Source organism: Miscanthus floridulus, chromosome 6 (genome assembly GCF_019320115.1).
Source record: "Miscanthus floridulus cultivar M001 chromosome 6, ASM1932011v1, whole genome shotgun sequence".
Classification (NCBI taxonomy): Eukaryota; Viridiplantae; Streptophyta; class Magnoliopsida; order Poales; family Poaceae; genus Miscanthus; species Miscanthus floridulus.
The window spans coordinates 5,552,684-5,571,915 of record NC_089585.1 but is presented as its reverse complement, the minus strand read 5'-3'; the positions used below and the strand labels follow the sequence as shown (position 1 = coordinate 5,571,915).

Sequence of the window (19,232 nt, the reverse complement as noted above, 5' to 3'; positions counted from 1 at the left end):
GCCGATGGTTTACACCTTCTCTACCCTCTCTCTCTCTCACTCTATCGTTTAATCTCATACTGATAGATGTTCTAGGACTAGCTGATTCATTCCAAATGCAAGTACACGTGCTAGATCTATGGCTAGTGATCCCGTTTAAGTCTATCATGATATACTGATCATACATATATATGAGCAAAAATCACAACAACATATAAGAGATCTGCTGGAGTGGCCTAGGGAGGAGGCCGCCAGACAATAATAAGCTATAGCATACAGTATAATACTAGTACACGTAAAGTAAAGGTGCGAGTCATATCCATTGTTGGGTGCCCAATGCCATGGCCATCCGGAGCATATACTCTACTGACTGAATGATTCCTGCCCGACACGATATATGCACTGGATCGAAACCCGAACGGGTAGAGAGATCCGGAGGGTAAACAGCTACAAACCCAGCCCCACGTCGCAAGCAAACCAACCACTGCTAGCTGCCGCGCGGTCGACGACGCACCTGCACCACCGGAATAATCCATCGGTCGGCCCCGGACCCGGAGAAATCCCCCGAGATCGCGCGAAACGGGGGCAAAAACTGCGCCGGGCGGACACGAGCGAGCCCGGCAGGCACATGCGCTCGCCGCGGTTTTGGCTGTAGCGACCCACACCGGGCCCCGGCTTGCCCCGCGAGACACACACATGACCCAACCACCGTCGGCTTTCACGGGTGCCAGTCCTCGTCCTCTTCTGCCCGCGTCCGTCCGTCCGTCGTCTCGGTTCAGTTGCCCTGCGCCCTTGTCGCTTCTACGTTCTAATACAGTTTACTATACCACAACTACTGGCCGGGTCAGCTCCATTGATGCATCGACCTGCTTGAGGTTTAGTTGAGAACTCAAAAACAAAAGAGAGTAGAATGTGTATCCACACTTGGCGTGTAGTGAACCGTCGTCATGCATGTTATCTTAGCTTCCTAAGTTCCTTACGGCATTGTTTGATGCATGTGTATTCACATCAATCCATATGTGTTGTAGCGGAATGGAATTTAGTTTAATTCCACTTCAATCAACTTCAACATATGTAGATTGAGATAAATACATGCGCATCCAAACAAGACCTACATGGCAGAGAAATGCATGCCAAGTTTGTTTGTTTCTCTCTCTCCTACGGTACGGTGGAGTGCGTGGACTATCCCCGTTGATTTAGCCGGGTCTGTTCATGCCCAGTTGAATATGTATATGTATGCATATTATGTGCCATATTTTACAACCAGAAAGATGCTCAAGTTTTATTTTTCAGCTACAACATATATACTCTATTATTACTTTCGCTCCAGCTGTATAGTTGAATTTCGTGGAAGTAATACTTGGCAATTGGTGGAAACGAATTGAACTCTCGCCGGCGCGAAGCCTAGCTCAACTGGTTAGCTTCCTTACGGTGAAAGCTGCTCATCTAGATTTAGTTAAGTCCTCTTGACCGTAGTGCTTGTATTTTTTTCATCGGTAGATGACTTATGTACCTGAGCATCTACGTATACATGTACTATGTTTCAAGAAACAAAGGACTCGCCATCGATATCGTCCTCTTCTTTACCAAGTCCAATGGTTCACCTTCTTTAATTTATCTTGTTTGCTTTAAAATAGAAGAAGATTGGACTTGGACTAGCTAGGCCGATGCTCATTAGAATACGATACACTAACATTATTGCATTCCGTGATACATATTTTGCCAAAAGAAAACATGCTATTCATGCATTTTTCTTATCTCGTTTAAATTTTTCAGCAACCTAGCTACAACATCCCGATCGGAGACAAAAAAAAATGGATATATTCTCATAGTACAGCTAGCTGGATCCAAGATTTTTAATTTGTCAAAAAATGCAACGATCCGCGAAAAAAGGCAACGTGAAAAATATCTTGCAATAAAGAAGAGCCCCGCGATGAGACCACCGTCCACCGCAACTCAACCACAACACTAGCTCATGCAAGCCCTTTGTTTACTGCAATTTGCAAGGGTTTGTCTATGCTTCCCAAGTCCTAATCCACTAGCTAAGCCCTCGTATTGTTTATCTGCTATCCAGGCATCCAGCAGCAATCATATAAAAAAAATGCAGAAGAAGAGAACAACTGCACATGGGCGCCCGTCTATCATGCGGATGTACCCAACCAGTGTTGCCCGATCAGCGGAGCTAGTAGCTGCGATCGATTCAATATCAACACAAAACACATTGTTGCATTGCCTCGTTGTTATTCAAATCGGGCTTTCTTTCTTTCTGATGAAACGAGTATTCAAATCGGGCTCGGCCAACAAACTCTGAATCGAAACGGCTCCTTCTTTTCATTGTTTATTCCTTCGTTCTTCCACTTGTTTTTGCGAAGTGTATGACGCAGACGCACTGATTCATTTGCAGCTGCAGATCGAGATATCTGTGGAAAAGTGATGTGTATGCACTAAAGGAGTCATGAATTATACGTACATGTACATCACCCATTAGAAAACCTGAAACTATTCGTACGTATGGAAAAAAAAAAAACAGCCAATTCAGTACGTTTGATGCAGCTGGATTGCTACAGTACTCATCAAACATTTCATGAGGAAGAACTGAACGAAGTTTTGCATTCCATTTCTTTCACTTGCTAGTGACACTACAACAGCGCTGATCGAGACGAATACTGTAACATACAGGGAGAAGAGAACAACACAAAAGCTTCAAAAAAAGGGAAGCTAGCTGTACACCGGCACGGCAAGGATCTACACCGGCCGGGCGTGTGCATGGGAGGGGGAGCGTACGATACGCCGTCGTCACCTCGCCTCTCAACCCAAGTCTCTCTGCTAGCTCCTTCGCTTGCTCTTCAGTCTCCTATCACCACCGGAGATCGAGGCCGCTTCTGAGCTTTCATGAACGCATGGAGCACGACTGCCTACTAGGGAAGAAAGCACATGGCCGGAGCTACGTATAAACAAAGGAACTCATCGATCGTCCTGTCTTCGTTCCTACGACGACTCCTCCGGGATGCTGGCCAACGCGGGGCGCCACGCCGCATTGGCGGCGGCGCGGCGGGCCTCCATCTTCCTCATCTCGGCCACGATCTGCGCGGCGGTGTGCTTCTGGCCGCCGACGGTCAGCGACAGCAGCCGCGCGGCCTCCTCCTTGGTCAGGACCACCTTCACTCGCACGACGCCCTTCCCCTTCTTATTGAGGCCCCCTCTCTGACCGTGGAGCCTGGACCTCAGCACGGCGCCCTTGGGGTTGTTGGTGCGGCTGGCGGCGGCCTTGCTTCTCGCCTCATCAAGCACTTCTCCTCCTTTCCCGTCCTCCACCGCGGCCGCCGCTGACGACGACAACGACGATGATTTGCTATCTATCTTGGCCGCCGCCTTGCCGGGACGGGGGCTCTTCTTCATCTTGTGGATGGCCTTCATGAGGAGCTTGAGGGAGATGAGCCTCCGCTTGCGTTTCATGGCCGGCGCCAGAGCACCTGCTGTGCCTGCTTGTTGCAGCAGGCATGGCAGCATGTTGCCCATTATTTCCGTCGATCTCTAGCTAGGCAGCTAGCTCAGCTTTGTGCTTGGCTTGTGCTGCTCCTATGGCTGGCTCCTATATAGGGGAAAGAAAGGGAGAGGAGTGGATGTCTGAACGATGGCTAATGCCCCCCGGCGGTGACAGGAATGGTGAGAGACTGACTGAGAGAGCAGGGCTGCCTTAAACTATGAGAGGATTAGGTTGCCTGCACTGCCCAATGGAGTGATTAATCGCAAGCGTTTAGGGTCAAATGGTCCTTCTTCTTGACAGTTAGCGACGATTGTCCATGCATGCCCAGGCACGATGAGAAAACAAGTCGGCCGATGGTGTGATATTTTTGCCACTACTGTGTCTGTGTGGCTGCTGCATCAGTGCTGGGGTCGGGTGGAGCTTTTTCTGAGCAGGAACACACGTACGCGTGGCGTGGATCATGGATGACTGCTCTACATCCCCGACGGGAAAAGGGGGAGAAAAGCAGGTGTGTTGCGGCATGCATGAGCTGCAAAGGCAACTGACTCGTACCGTCCATAGTTTATGGCCGGAGCCCGGAGTAGAATAGAATACAATTCGTACTTGATCTTTCGGTTTGGCTCATTTCACAGTGCTGCTTGATCCATTGCATTTTGCATGATTATAATTTATAGCCATGTATGTACTCCAAAGGCAAGGAAACGAGCCTTTTGGGTTGGAGTTGGGTACCTTGGATTAGGCTCGCTAAGAGCAATACAAGTTTATATCTGCTCAGCCTGCCAATTTGACCACGTGTGTGGCAGGTACTATTGCTACTTGGCCCAACTCATGTATCTAGAAGTACACTAGGTAGCGTGTCCGTACGTTGCTACAGGACAACTAAATCTTTTGTATTAAAAACACACGGATCGTCCGATAAGATAACAATATGTTAAATTAAATACCGACGTCAAAGTGATATTTAATTCAAAAAGCAAAGTTCGTGAAATTAACACAGTCACAGAGAGCGCGACGTCGCAGGCTCACAAACTCTACTGTATAGACTTTTTCGTGATATGACTAGGATAATATTTTATATTGGTAGAAAGAATTCTACGATATCTATTTCTTTCGTGCGCCAATAAATCTATGAATAAGTTGCACTGCATCTCTATATAATCATGTACACACAGGTTCGAGTATATATGTAAATAGGTTCATGCCCGTGCGTTGCTACGGGATAGCTAAACTTTTATACTAAAAACACACGGATCGTACGATAAGATAACAATACTGTAAAAGTATATGACCGATGTTAAAGTGACATTTAATCTAAAAAGCTAAGTTCGTGAAATTTACACAGTCACAGAGAGCATGGCGTCGCAAGCTCACAAACTCTACTGTGTAGATCTTTCCGTGATGCGGCTAAGATCATTTTTTATACCGGCAGGAAGAGATTTCTGATATCCATTTCTTTCGTGCGCCAATAAATCTACGAATAAGTTCCACCACATCTCCATACCATCCTGTACACGGCGTTGGCAAGCAAATTAGCCACAACTTATGTAATTAGTTTTATAATTAGCTCATGTTTAGTCCTCCTACTTATATCTAAAAATTCAATGTGACAGAGACTAAAGTTTAGTCCTGGGATCCAAACACCCCCTAACTCTCGACTCCTGCTGGCTGCTCACTTGCACCACCATATCTATGTGTCTGCACGTATATACTCTAATGTCAGAACGTTTAAGATGGTCTTTATTATCCATCATTTGAAAATATCATAACTTTAAGTTTGCTATTTGTGTATGCTGTAGGATTGGGATGCTTTGCACTGATCCATGAGGGTGTCCATGAGAATTGAAATTTTTGATGCCATTATGATGTCTAAGCTTACCAATCAGACAAAGATGAACTTGATTGTTAAAATATTTTCAACACTCGCTTCCCGAGAATTCAACCTTTTTTTAACTTCGACCAATTATATATAAAAGAATATTAATATTTATAATACATAATTAGTATCATTACATAGACCATTGAATATATTTTTATAATAAACTTATTTGGAGATATAAATATTGCACGTATTTTTTACAAACCTAGTCAAAGTTGAGAAAGTTTAACCTGCACACATTCCATAACGACTTATATTTTGGGGCAGAGGAAGTATATGCTAATGGGAGTAGTCAACTGGAAGTCATGATGAACACAACAATACTTTCATATTATATGTTAATTGGAGCACGAAGAAACACAGGGGAATGGACCTATATACGAATGGTGGGAATATTTGTTTAGAAAATTATAGAAGGTTCACCAGTCTCACCATATATAGTCTGCACATTTTTTATTTGGCACCACTGATGTTCTCAAGGAGCAGCCACTTTTTAATTTCAGGTCTGCATGCTGGAAACACTAAAATTAAGGGTCAACCTCATTGAGTCGTCTTGCTTGATCTTTGCCAATTGTTTCCTTCCATGCATGATTATTGTTTCCTTCCATACATGTGGCCTCAGGTGATCGATTTGTTTCCTTCAAAGCAGACGGGGATCATAGGGATGGCAATTTCTTTTTCTATCGCGCGGGGTATCGCATGGCCGGAAGGGAGGAGTCTTGCTTGATCTTTGTCAATTGTTTTCTTCCATGCATGATTATTTTTCCTTTCATGCATGTGGCCTCAAGTGATCGATTTGTTTCCTTCAAAGCAGGCAGGGATCGTAGGGATGGCAGTTTCTTTTTCTATCGCGCAGGGTATCATATGGCCGGAAGGGAGGAGCGACCTCAAAAAAAAAAGTCGCACCAAACAATAGTCTTACTTTTAGTCTTTTTAGTTGTAGGAGATATAGTAGTAAACCACGTGATTAGTAACTGGCCATTTACATACATTTCTTCATATCTGGTGAGTCTCCACTGACTTACACTACAAAAACAAACAATTTTAGAAAACAACTTTATTAACAGAGATGAGCATTTTCTCCCGGCGTCTCCAAAAATCATGTATGAACCCAGTGATCCATTCCTACCTCTAAGAATGGATTGTGACAGGCCCCTTATATGGGCTGCTCGTGGAAATTTAAGAATAGACATTAGTGGCACATTACGATTTAGAATTACATCAGATGGATGTAAAGACGGCATTTCTCAATGGGGACTTGGAGGAAAATGTTTACATGGCACAACCAAAAGGTTTTGTCATGGAAGGAAAAGAACGAATGGGATGCCGCCTAAAGAAATCCATTTATGGATTAAAACAAGCTTCAAGACAGTGGTACTTGAAGTTTGATCAGACAATAAGGAATTTTGGGTTTAAAGAGAATGTAGAGGATAATTATGTCTATACAAAGTTTAAGAATGGAAAGTTTATCTTCCTTGTCCTGTATGTGGATGATATCTTACTTGCTAGTAGTGATGTCAGTCTACTACTACAGATAAAGAAGTTTTTGTCCTCAAAATTTGATATGAAAGATCTTGGTGAAGCTTCATTCATTCTAGGGATCGAGATTCATCGAGATAGAAGTAAAGGGGTATTAGGACTGTCACAAAAGGTATACATAGAAAAGATCTTAAAGAAATTCAGTATGCACAAATGTAGTCCCTCACATGCTCCTATAGTCAAGGGCGACAGATATAGGGATTTTCAATGCCCCAGGAACCAATATGAGATCGATCAAATGAAAGTGGTTCCATATGCTTCAGCTGTCGAAAGCTTGCAATATGCTCAAGTATGCACGTGCCCTGACTTGACATTTGTTACCGGGTTACTTAGCAGATTCCAGAGCAATCCTGGAACAGAACACTGGAAATTGGTAAAGAAAGTCTTGTGTTATTTGCAAGGAACGAAAGGCCTCATTATGACGTATAGAAGATTTGATTCACTCCATATAGTAGGATATTCAGATTCTGATTATACGGGAGATGATAGAAAATCCACGTCTGGATATGTATTCACTCTCGTAGGGGGAGCTATTTCATGGAAAAGCTCAAAACAAACCATCACTACATCGTTCACATTGTATACCGAGTTTGTAGCGTGTTATGAGGCAACGGGGCAGGTGAACTGACTAAAGAAGTTCATACCCAGTTTGAAGGTGGTTGATGACATCTGTAGACCACTTAAGTTATACTGCGATAATAATTCGATAGTACAGTATGCTCACAATAATAAGTCAAATGGTGCTGCCAAACATATTGACATAAAAGTATTATGTTATGAAAGATAAAGTCCAGGATCATGTCATAAGTCTTAAGCACATAAGTACTGAAAAGATGCTCACGGATCCGCTTACAAAAGGCTTACCACCTAACGTGTTCAGAGAACATGTAGTCGGCATAGGTTTAAGGAAAAGCCTATAATTCCTGGACAAAAGAAGGTCTAAAGATAAGTATCTATTTCAGAACAGAGTGGTGTGTTGTAACTATTAAATCTATCGGCAATGGACCGTGACGATAAGACATGCCCTATACGCTAATCTGTAATGGAATAATGAACAAAAGTAAATGATATGAAAGTAAAAGATGGAAATAGATAAGGGGGAGATTGTTAGATTAATCTCTAATCCTAACTAGACCCGACGACCCAGTTGGGCCTTTGATTCGCGTCCTGATCGGGGGCGCTGTCGATGCGGGACCCATGGGGTTTCCCACGGAGAAGAGAGAAGAAGACTTAGTCTAACTAGGATTCCCTATATGTAATTCTACTAGGACTAGTTACACGTAATCCTACTAGGATCTCTACTTTGTAACCGACTATAACTCCCGCCTCTCCTGGACTATATAAAGGAGGGCAGGGGTCCCTAGATCAACACACATAACCGACAGAACTCACAACCACAACATACCTCGCAATACAACAAATAGCGCAGGGTGCAATATACTATCCACACCAGACTGGACATAGGGCGTCGTGACTTTTCGGCCTGCTGAACCAGTATAAATCGTTGTCTCCCTACGTTTACCATCGAGTTCCTGTAAACGTCGATACCCTTTTGAACAAATCACCGTCCCGAGTATCCCGTGACGGGTTGCCGATGGTAAAACATCGACAGCTGGCACGCCAGGTAGGGGTTCTTGGCACTTTGCGTTCGAGAGCTCGGTGGACCTTAAGATCAAGATTTGTCACGGTTCTCGTCGGCCTCGTCGACAACTCACTACGGTTTTCATCGACAACTCACTACAACTCTCGTTGACATGGACGATAACATCCGCACGGGATCCCAACTCCAGCAGCCGGTCAACAAGCACTGCCACCGAAGACTACAAGCGATCAAGCAACATGCAAGTTAGAGCTTTCCCTAGAACAAGTCAATCAGCACTGCAATTCATCTGAGTCCAATACATCTCAAAGCCAAAGAAGGATCGGTCAGCATCAACTACGGCAAGAAGTCATGGTGATGTCTACTCGAATTCGGATACTAATTCTACTCTGATACGACAAGTACATGAAAATTTTCACCAGTCCAATCAAACGGAGGAGCACGACAAGGATGAGAAAGCAAGCAAGCTGACTACAATACGGATCCAGCCAGCAAAAAGGCAAGCAAATTATTCATGCTCTACAAGCTCCATGACATGTTGATGACGCAAGAAAGAAGTCCACACCATTAATCAGAGACGAGCATGCAAACTAATTAAATATTGAGGCATATATACACATATACATATAAGATACAAGAGACATGCGAGTGCCCATGCATGCATCACGCCTGGATCCATCACTATGCCAACATATGGTCGTACGGGAGAATCATCTTGTACTTGAATCAACTACGTCAACAAGCAAGCTGTCAAGTCACGAGCAGCCAAGTACCAAGCATCTGACCGATTGCTACCACAACACGGAAGCAAGCCGAATCAAGAAACAAGTCGTCCAAGCCAGATAGCAAGCAAGCCAAGACCAACTACTCGGCCGAGGAGTCCGAGTACTCGGAAACAATTTAAGCGAAAGGAACACACAACCTCCGCAAACAACTCAGATACAATATCTAACTATGGTAACCAGCTACTAGGCTGAACGGCGCACCGATCAACTACCCGGCTGTGGTGGTCAACAACTCTGCCACGAACCAAGCTAAGTGACGCTTTAATTTTTTACATTCCGGATATTATTCGTATGCCTCTGTGGCCATATCATCTTCCCTTAACGGCTGTTAATTTCCTCGGATAGTAAGCCTTAATTCGTGAAGCTTGTTTTCTCGAATGGATGGTCACGTCAATGAACCTCTGAACCATACGGATGCTCACATCAAAGAACCTCTGAACCATACGGGTGGTCACGTCAATGGACCTCTGAACCATACGCGAGATTCAAGTGCTTAAACGTAACAGGCTACTACCCAGGAAATTAACCGACCTAGCAAGGAAAGACAAAAAATCATCGTGCGAGCAAACATAGTGCTCTACAATCATCATGCGAGCAAACATAGTGCTCTAAGTCTTCTCTTAACGGTCGCTAAAGTCCTCAGGTAGAACATGCCTTAATCCGTGAAGCTTGTCTACTCACATGGACGGTCACGTCAATGAACCTCTGAACCGAATGCCAGGCTCACATGGTCACATCAATGAACCTCTGAACCATACGCCAGAGATTCAAGTGCTTAAACGTAACAGGACACTACCTAAGGAATTTACATGGCCTAGCAAGAGCAAGACGCGAAAAAAGTTTATATGCATTTTATGATGCCGAGGCCCGCCCCTGATTGATTATTCAAATATGGGACATGCTCCCGACTTCATATCTGGAATGTCATTTACAACATATTTTTATGTTTAACATGCAGGGGGGCTACATCTGTACCATGAGATCAGGAAAAACATGCTACTGAGTGCTAGTCCAGAAACAACCTGGTTTGATCAAAAAAGAACCCCAACAAGGTGCGGCAAGAACCGAGACAAGCGCTTAGAAAGAACCCGGATCGATCAGAAAACAACCCCAAAGAGGTGCTGCAAGTACCAAGACAAATTCAGAAAAAATCTAGACAAGTGCAAACAATCTGAAAGAGGTACATCAAGAACCAGAGGTCTAGAAACAACCCGGATGAATAAAAAACAACTCGGAAGAGCTTCATGGCTTAGTCAAACACTAAGCTCAGGGGCTCGGCATTCGCTTCAACTACACCCGGGGGCTCGAATTCAAGGATGAAAGACCAAGAATACAGGTACTCAAGACTACAACAAAGACAACACATCAAGACCCTTCATCCGATTTCTATTCTAAAGAATAGTACTCGGAGAAGGCTCGGTGGCTACGGGATACATAACCCCAAAAATTTTTTGAAGACAAGAATCTGGACCCTCCAACTTTTGCAAGCAAAAGCAAGAGGCTCGGGGGCTACACTCAGTGAGTGCAATTTTTACGAAAAATTGCACCCACCGAAAAAGAACTCGGAGCAACCAAGAAGACTAAAGGGACCCTCTGGCTTCTTGTCCCGACAAGCAAGAGGCTCAGGGGCTACACTCACTGAGTGCACTTTTGTCCAGAAGTGCACATCAGCCGAAGAAAAGACAAAGAAGACCATCTCAAGGTTTCACTTCAGAAGAACCTGGAACGGATTTACAACAACTCAACGAAGACCAAGAAGAACAAGAAGGCTTCTGAAGCTCATCCATGAAATGCTCGGGGGCTTGTTGATGCGGGACCCATGGGGTTTCCCACGAGAAGAGAGAAAAAGACCTAGTCCAACTAGGATTCTCTACATGTAATCCTACTAGAACTAGTTACACGTAATCCTACTAGGATCTCTACTTTGTAACCGACTAGGACTCCCGCCTCTCCTGGACTATATAAAGGAGGGCAGGGGTCCCTAGAGCAACACACATAACCGACAGAACTCACAACCACAACATACCTTGCAACACAACAAATAGCGTAGGGTGCAATATACTATCCACACCAGACTGGACGTAGGGCGCCGTGACTTTCTGGCCTACCGAACCAGTATAAATCGTTGTCTCCCTGCGTTTACCATCGAGTTCCTGCAAACACCGATACCCTTCCGAACAAATCACCGTCCCGGGTACCCCGTGACGGGTTGCCGGTGGTAAAACATCGACAGGCGCCCAGCCCACCATGGCTGGAGGGCCCCTGTCACACTGTGCTATAAAAAGAGGTGGAGGCCGGCGGCTCTTATCACGAGGTTGACCTGAGCCGAGCTCCCCACCGACACCAAAACCCTAATTCGATCTAGAGGGCGCGCAGCCAGTGACAGGAAGCCACCAGCCGCGCCGCCACCGGACTCCACTGCCTTCACCGCCGGTCGCCACCGCACATCACCGACGCCGTCTTCACTGACCGTCGCTGCCCTAGCGCAGACTACATCAACAAACGTGATGGCGTCCACTGAACCCAACCCCTCTGCGGTGTCAGGTTCAACACCTTCTTCATTCCCTCTCTGTCTCTCTTGTTCTACATCTATTAGGATAAATTGCGTCCTTTATCCCGTATAGATTCACTCTACCGGCTAGATCTATGAACCTTGTGATCCTACGGTTCTAACACCTTCCGGCCTTTTGGCAGAATTGGCAAAACTAGATCATGTTTGAATGTACACGGCAACCACCACAAAGCCAGTGTTGATGAAAGATGACACGACCCATATCATTTCAGGAAACAAAGCATTTGCATTCTTTTCAGCACATCAGTGACAACCCATTCGTGCAGAATCGTGCTCGTATAAGTAACCACATTTAACCTTTAAGCAAACAAGCATAAATCACAGCAGCCAAGGCAGCATTAACACATTCGTGTACGGTGGGTCAGCATCGATCGGGAGCCAGAAAACTTTTGGATCCGAGGGCGGAGGGTACAATCAGAAGAGCACCTGGGAGATCCTGACGGACACGATCTGTCCGTCCCTGCCCGTGTCCCGCATCGCCTCGAACGTCGATAGCAGGCCTGTCACCCAAGAGCACGACACACATCACGTCAGAATTCAGAACTGGCACTGTGCTGGGACCAGGAATGGTTACTGGCTGCTGCAGCTCATTGCTCATGTGCCACTGCCATGAGCGTACATACCTCCGTTGCTCTGGAGGTTGGTGTGGATGGCAGCGGCGGTTGCGGAAGCACAGTGCCTGGTCATGGGGTCGTCTCGCTTCCCGGCCCAGGCCCTGTTGAGAACAGCTGGAGAACAAGGCAACACCAACGCCAACCATGTCATTCACGATTCACCAATACAGAGTACAGAAGATGACTGGGCAGAGACAGCACTGGAATGATCAGATGGTTGCCGGACATACGTACTTGCAGTGGATGGAGAAGCGAACTGCTTCGCGTTGACGACAGGCACAGAAGGCGGCGGCGACCTCCTCGTCCTGGAAGTACTCGCCGAGGCTCTCGTACTCCAAGGTCTCGTCCCAGTACGCCTTCTCCAGGAACAGCTCAGAGTGGCGTGCGTCCAGGATCTGCTTGTTCCCTATGAACCACCAATTCCACCCCCACCAAATTTCAGTAACGAACGAACAGGTATATACAATATACTGGCAGGGCAGGAGCATCCATCCACCGGCTCACCTAGGCAGCTGTTGCGGTTGCACAAGGGGCATCGCATCACATGCATGTCTGCAGCATTCAACGGGAGCAGAGAACAATGGTGAGGGATAATCAGACAGTTCAAGACAACAGAGCTGAAGACGGTCAGACGGCAAACGCTCAGAGATGGCCACAGAATGTGGCCACGTACCGGTGATCCAGATCCCGGGGCGGACGTTGAGGAGTTTGCAGGCGCCCAGTATCACGATGGTGAGCCGCGCGTCTTCGGGATCCGACGGCAGCCACTTCGGCAGAGGCAGCCTCCCGATCAGCAGCATGTCCGGCGAGTCCATCACGAATGACCCGATCCGCCACGAACCTGCATCTCATCGGCGTCAAATACACATACACTGACGATGTATCCCAGCGCAATTGCGCAAGGCAATGGCGAAATTGACATGTAAATCCTGCAATCTCGCTGCGCTTACTTCGGTGCTCGCCGTTCTGGCAGAACGAGAAGGCGTGGGAACCATCTACACGTGTCAGTAAGCGGGACCTGCTGTCAGTGAGAGAACCGAAGCGGGTTACGGGTGGGGGGGCATTTGGTGCTCTGCTTACCGAAGGCGGCGAAGTAGAGGTAGCGCCAGGAGCGGAAGAGCGGGCGATGAACGCGCGGGTTGGCGTCGGAGAGGTTGAGGTCGCGGAAGAAGGCGTAGCGCCAGATGGAGTCGTCGGCGAGGAGGCGGTGGAACCAGCGGCAGGTCGAGGAGAGGCGGAGCAGGTCGAACCCGCAGAGGTGCTTGGCCACCTCCGTCCAGAGGTCCGGCTCGTACCTGCATCGAGAAATACTTGCTCAGGATTTCAACCAATTCAGTGACGAAACTGGACCGAGATTTTGCAATGCTGGTGTGAGCAGTTAATGCTGTGGGATCAAATTAGCAGCAGGAGCTGACAATTTACTGGCAGAACCTCAAAAGGTAAGATGATGATAAGCTTTAAATCACAAACCCATACAAGGGGAATAACGAATTCTTACAACTGAACTCAGAGCACAGTTAATCGAACTGAATTTTCTGATTCGAATTGCGTATCATCACTAGCAATAGAGATTTCAGGTTTCAATCAACTCTCTAAAGGGAAACCACGAACAATTCGAGCTAAACTGCATCTGTTTCGCAGGCATTTGGTGGATAAGCACTCTGCTCTGACGCTTTTGAATTCAAACAAATCTGAAGTGCTACAACAATTCATCCAATCGAACAGCCAAACTTCCATTTCATGATTCAAACAGAGATGCAGGCTTCAATCGAATTCGAACTCTAACAATGCAAGCCAGATACACAACGAAATGCAACGAAACAAAATTCGAATTATCTCTAAGCTTCAATTTACTGAAAATTTACTGACAGATCCTCAAAACGTAAGATGATAAGCTTTAAATCACAAACCCATACAAGGGGAACAACAAATTCTTACAATTGAACACAGAGCACAGTTATTCGAACTAAATTTTCTGATTCGAAATGCGTATCATCACTACCGCTAGAGATATCAGGTTTCAACTCTCTAAAGCATGGAAACCATGGGCAATTCGAGCTAAACTGGGCTGTTCGCGGGCATTGGCGGATAAGCACTCTGTTCTGACGCTTTTGAATTCAAACAAATCGGAAGTGCTACAACAATTCATCCAATCGAACAGCCAAACTTATATTTCATGATTCAAACAGAGGTGCGGGCTTCGATCGAATTCGAACTCTAACAATGCAAGCCAGATAAACAACGAAATGCAGTGAACGAAATTCGAATCATCTCTAAGCTTCAATCTACTTACGCAAATGGGACATGCTAATCTCTTAATCGCGATCGCTTTCAAAACCAAGCATGATTCACAGAAGAAGGTTTAAAATCCCACGAAACGCAAATGCAATCACGAATTCGGAAACGTTGAAATTCAAATTGGAGAAAATCAAGTCAGTACGAGCCAATTCCCTCCGCTAAGCACACAGCCAGTGAGCCACACACATCATAACCAGAGGATCGAACTGAGCACTCAGAAGTCAGAACTGAAATAAATTCCGATCGCAGTAGCAGGAAAGCTAAACCCAATTCAGCACCGAACACACACAGCGTACCAGTTGAATGGATGGCGCGGGCGGAAGAGGACGCGCGTCGACGTGCGCAGCGGCGGCTGCCGGCCGCACGTCGCCGGATGGAGCCCCGCGACGGGGCATCCGATGCCCACCGCGGCGCGCCTGGTCCCCTTCCTCGGCGGCTGCCGCTTCGGAGCTCCCGCGGCCTCGACCAGCTTCTGCGCTGCTGCCTCCTTCCGCGCCCGCTTCCTCGGCGGCAGGGGAGGCGGGGACGAGACGAAGTCCGGGTCGACGCGCCGCGGCCTCGGGCGCTTCCTCAGCTCCATCATCTCCGCCTCGTCCTCTGGAGGTGGTTGCGGTGGCCGGAGGAGGGAGATGGCTTTGCCCATGCAGCGGTGGGAGGGGGAAGGCGCAGCGCCCTGCGTGCTGGCGAGGAGTGCCTGCATATATAAGCTCCGGGGAACGACAGGATTTCAAATTTTGAAATGGTTGGGAAGCCTTGCGGCAGGGGAAGGGAAGGGTAGCGTGATTACACTGACTTGTGGGTCCACCAAGACACTCAGCAGTGGAACGCCCATGTTTTCCTTCATACTAGTACTGAACATGTTATGTTTATATAGTGGAGTATTAATTATGCAAAGGAAGAATACACGATTGGTACTTGCTTTCTGATTGAAAAGCATGATGAAGTCTTTTTTTAAAAAAAAAAAAAAAGTAAAGCATGATGAGGTCTTAGTAAAAGGAATTTGCATGTTTTCTTTTGACATGAGATTTACCTGTAGGTTACAAATCTCAAGGATTTTTTTTCAGTATGTAACGAGTAATAAGTAGAAGCAGAAGTTAACAAAGGCCATAATTCTGATTTACAGTTGCAGTGAAAATTTTGCATATAAGTGCATCATGGCATACATTTATACAAAAATACATGGCTTGTTTTCTTTTATCAATCAAGACCAGACCCACCCAGTTGAGTTGGGTAAAGGAGCAGGCGCCCACAGGCAGCGGCGGATCCACAGGGGGGCTGGGGGGGCTCCAGCCCCCCCCCTAATTTCTTGATTTCAAGCCTAATTACTGTAGCAAAAGCTTGATTTCACCATTAAATCTTCATGCAAATCAACATCTCCATTGTTTTAGCCCCCCCTTATCCCGCATCATGCATCCGCCACTGCCCACAGGCTTACCCTGATTCCGGGCATTGACCAATCCTGTGTAGCCCACCGCAGCTCAAAGTTCAGTGTCACAGTCTCAGAGTTTTTTTTCTTCGCGAAGTCTCACAGAGTTTTGCCATCAGATCAAAACCATCCTTCATGGCTTCATGCCGTTTTGTAGCTCAGACTGTACCCTAGATGTAGAAAACAGAGGATACAGGAGCATAGTCAGTTATTCTAAAAAAAAAAAGGAGCATAGTCAGTTAATTTGTTCAAAAAATTTGTGTTACTAACAGGCCAATCAATTGAAAAGAAAAACAGGAGAGAGAGATGCAAACAAGCAGCATAATGTTTGGTAAGATCAAGATTTAGATTGTCACAGTACCACATTCTGGCAAGTCTGCATTCGGTATATTAGCTGGAATTTAGTAAAATCCAAACTATAGTACAATGAAGAAGTAAAATTCTGGCCTATAAACTTCCAAAAAAAAAATCAAACTTCAAAAAAAATTCTGGCCTATGTCGTTGAATGATTCCACATCGAATGGACTAGGAAAAAGGAGCAAATGGACCGCAGTCAAAACTAAAGCATTGCTAATACATAGTGAGAAGTTGATTCAAGCTACAGATTGGCAATGGGATTTTTCTAGGTCTCACGATGGCAAAGAGCATAAGATGGTCATCGATATGAAACAAAATTACATGCCAGAGCAGAGAAAGTGGCGGTTTCACTGTTTCAAAAAAGAAAGTGGCAGTTTCAGTTCTAGCTAACCATATAAACATGTAATTGTTTTTATAAAGAGATGGTATGATAAATCAAGTAATCATGAGCTCTAGGATTTATAAACCCTTTAAAGTTTGGAACAGATAGTGAACAGCCTATCATGCACTTTGCAGGAACAACATATCACACACCTCACAATGTGGAAGGTAGCTAAAACGACGTTCAGTTTCCAAATCATGTTTAGTCATTTAATTTCTAGGACTAAAACTAAAAGCATGCTATTTCTGCAATTGGCACATTGTCACATAACAGTACCAAACCAGACCTTTTTGTTGTTTCTTGAACATGCTAAGTATATAAAATGACTAAAAGTGAATAGCAGAAGTCATGCATAACACACAATTCTGAGTACCAACTGAAAAGTGGATTCATGGAAAACAGTAGAGGCCATAGTGATTTTCTATCATCCTGACAATAGATATGTCAGTTTTAAAAATTGGTAGGTTGTGGGACTTATATATGGCATTCATAAGGGTAACATTCAACACATGATCCATATGCTCTTTTAGCACAGTCAGTTTAGGGAAGGCCTACTTGCAAGCGACATAGAAACTACATATATGGAAATTAGGAAATATGGTTCAATGACTTAAGTCACTACTCACTAGCTAAACTACAGATGGTTCTACGACCTGTAAGTCACTAGCATTATTCTTAGGCGGAAGCCTTACCAAAATAGGGGTGCGGATCTCACATATGATCGCAATCCGTGTTAGCAGCTTGTCAGGAATCTGCACAAATTAAACCAAATGCAGAGAGCATGGTTATGTGGGATTTTGATACATGCCTATTCAATGTAGTGGCTAGAGAATAAGGCTGTTAGAGAAGAAAACAAAATAAGAACAGTTCTAGTATTATGAAGCCAAAAGAGCAAGGATTAGAGCACAGCAACAAATCCGACATAAATAGCTGTTGCATACAGACGAACTAATCAAACATCATCCTTATATATTTCTGTGGCCCCATAACAAAGGCTGTGTTGCTAAGTATTGCCAAATGAATGTTGAAATTAGCACATGACAATAAAAGACTGCGCCAGAGAGTAAAATGTAACCAGTGCCGTACACAGGATAGCAGGAATTTAAAGTCATTACCAGAACGTAACCAATATTATGTGAAGGCATTCTTGCCATGACTAAAATATCTTATATAGTCTACAATAAGTCACGATTTAAGGTTAGCAGCTTAGCACAAAGTCCTGCACAAAGTCCTAAGTCGTGGAGATATGATCCCTTCACCATTTTTGGACTTAGCAACCGAAGTTAACACAAAGTCCTAAGCTCCTACTTCCTAGTGATATAATTTCTTTACCAATGCGGAGTTAGGAATTGCCCATTTGTTCTTTGGACGACAAGAGCTACAGTATCATTAGTTATCAAACACTTGCACAAGTCAATGCATCAAACTCAGTTTGCTACTAGGCCGCAATGTCAAATCACAAATTTCGTACTGAACAATACAAGATGGGCAGTTGCAGTTATTTTTTGAACAGCACGACGTACAGGTGATGCAAATAGGATAATCTACAAGGCTAATTCTGCACCTGCACGAGAAGCCAGCAGCTATGCTACAACTCTCTAGGAAACATACGGGCGATGAATTGCGTGATGCTACCAAGATCACCAGCGCAAGTCTGACCACCAAGCATTCCGCGAAGGCGTGGATGCTCTGAACCAGGCAAACGACGAAGCCCAAATCAGACTGATTGAAAACAGAGTAGAAGACTCACGAAATTGTTCGAGCATTCCCCGGATTTCAGAGGGGATCTGTCTGACCTGGAGAGAGGAGAGGGAGAAGAGGTCTCGCCTTCGCCTCCTCGGTGACCCTAGGATGGAGTCCTCCGCCTGCTCCCCCCGTCACCGCCGCCGATGAGGGAGCGCTGGAGGCGGGTGAGGGCGTCCATTCCTGGCGTTTTTTTTTTTTTTTTTTTTTTTTTTTAGGAATTGGCGTGGTAGTAGTAGAGGGTAGCACAAATGCACAATGTGAGTGTCTAGCGGTGGTCTTGGACTCTTCGGCCCGTCTGGGAAGCCCTCTCGGCCTTCCATCAAATTTAGCCCGGCCCATGACAGGGTTTCCTTAGGCTTGGACTAGTTCGTTAAACAGGCTCGTTTTATAAAACTTCCTAATTAATTTAGTGCAATAGCTTAATCACGGGACTTGCTTCTTCGCAAGATCCTAGTGGAATTCTGAGTGCTTGCCCGTGATAAAAAGTTTGAATGAAAGATTTCTGGAGGCGTATGGACAGATAGTCCAAGAGATCAAGGCTCAGGAAGCTTTGTTTGAAGAGTTACGGTTC

At 45.5% G+C, this 19,232-nt stretch overlaps 2 protein-coding genes and 1 long non-coding RNA gene across 3 annotated transcripts; all 3 read right to left on the bottom strand.

Moving 5' to 3' along the window:
* Nucleotides 1–2,586: 2,586 nt before the first annotated feature.
* Nucleotides 2,587–3,603, bottom strand: LOC136457494 (uncharacterized). Its single transcript, XM_066457526.1, has one exon. The coding sequence runs from the start codon at nt 3,496–3,498 to the stop codon at nt 2,968–2,970; it is 531 nt and encodes a 176-aa protein (XP_066313623.1). The 5' UTR covers nt 3,499–3,603; the 3' UTR covers nt 2,587–2,967.
* Nucleotides 3,604–12,130: 8,527 nt separating this feature from the next.
* LOC136457493 (probable F-box protein At5g36000) lies at nt 12,131–15,393 on the bottom strand. The gene is given in 9 exon segments (XM_066457525.1): nt 12,131–12,338; nt 12,462–12,566; nt 12,687–12,726; nt 12,728–12,858; nt 12,957–13,004; nt 13,126–13,293; nt 13,403–13,447; nt 13,533–13,747; nt 15,047–15,393. Coding segments are annotated over 9 exon segments (1,185 nt in total). The 3' UTR covers nt 12,131–12,252.
* Nucleotides 15,394–15,785: 392 nt separating this feature from the next.
* Nucleotides 15,786–18,851, bottom strand: LOC136457492 (uncharacterized). The gene is made up of 4 exons (XR_010759738.1): nt 18,712–18,851; nt 18,480–18,604; nt 17,608–17,667; nt 15,786–16,346 (listed from the first exon to the last, which is right to left on the bottom strand). It is a non-coding gene; the product is annotated as an uncharacterized lncRNA (long non-coding RNA).
* Between the last annotated feature and the right edge of the window lie 381 nt (nt 18,852–19,232).

Coding starts and splice junctions, on each gene's coding strand:
- LOC136457494 (XM_066457526.1), bottom strand. CDS start 3,498: ATGGGCAACATGCTGCCATGCCTGCTGCAACAAGCAGGCACAGCAGGT.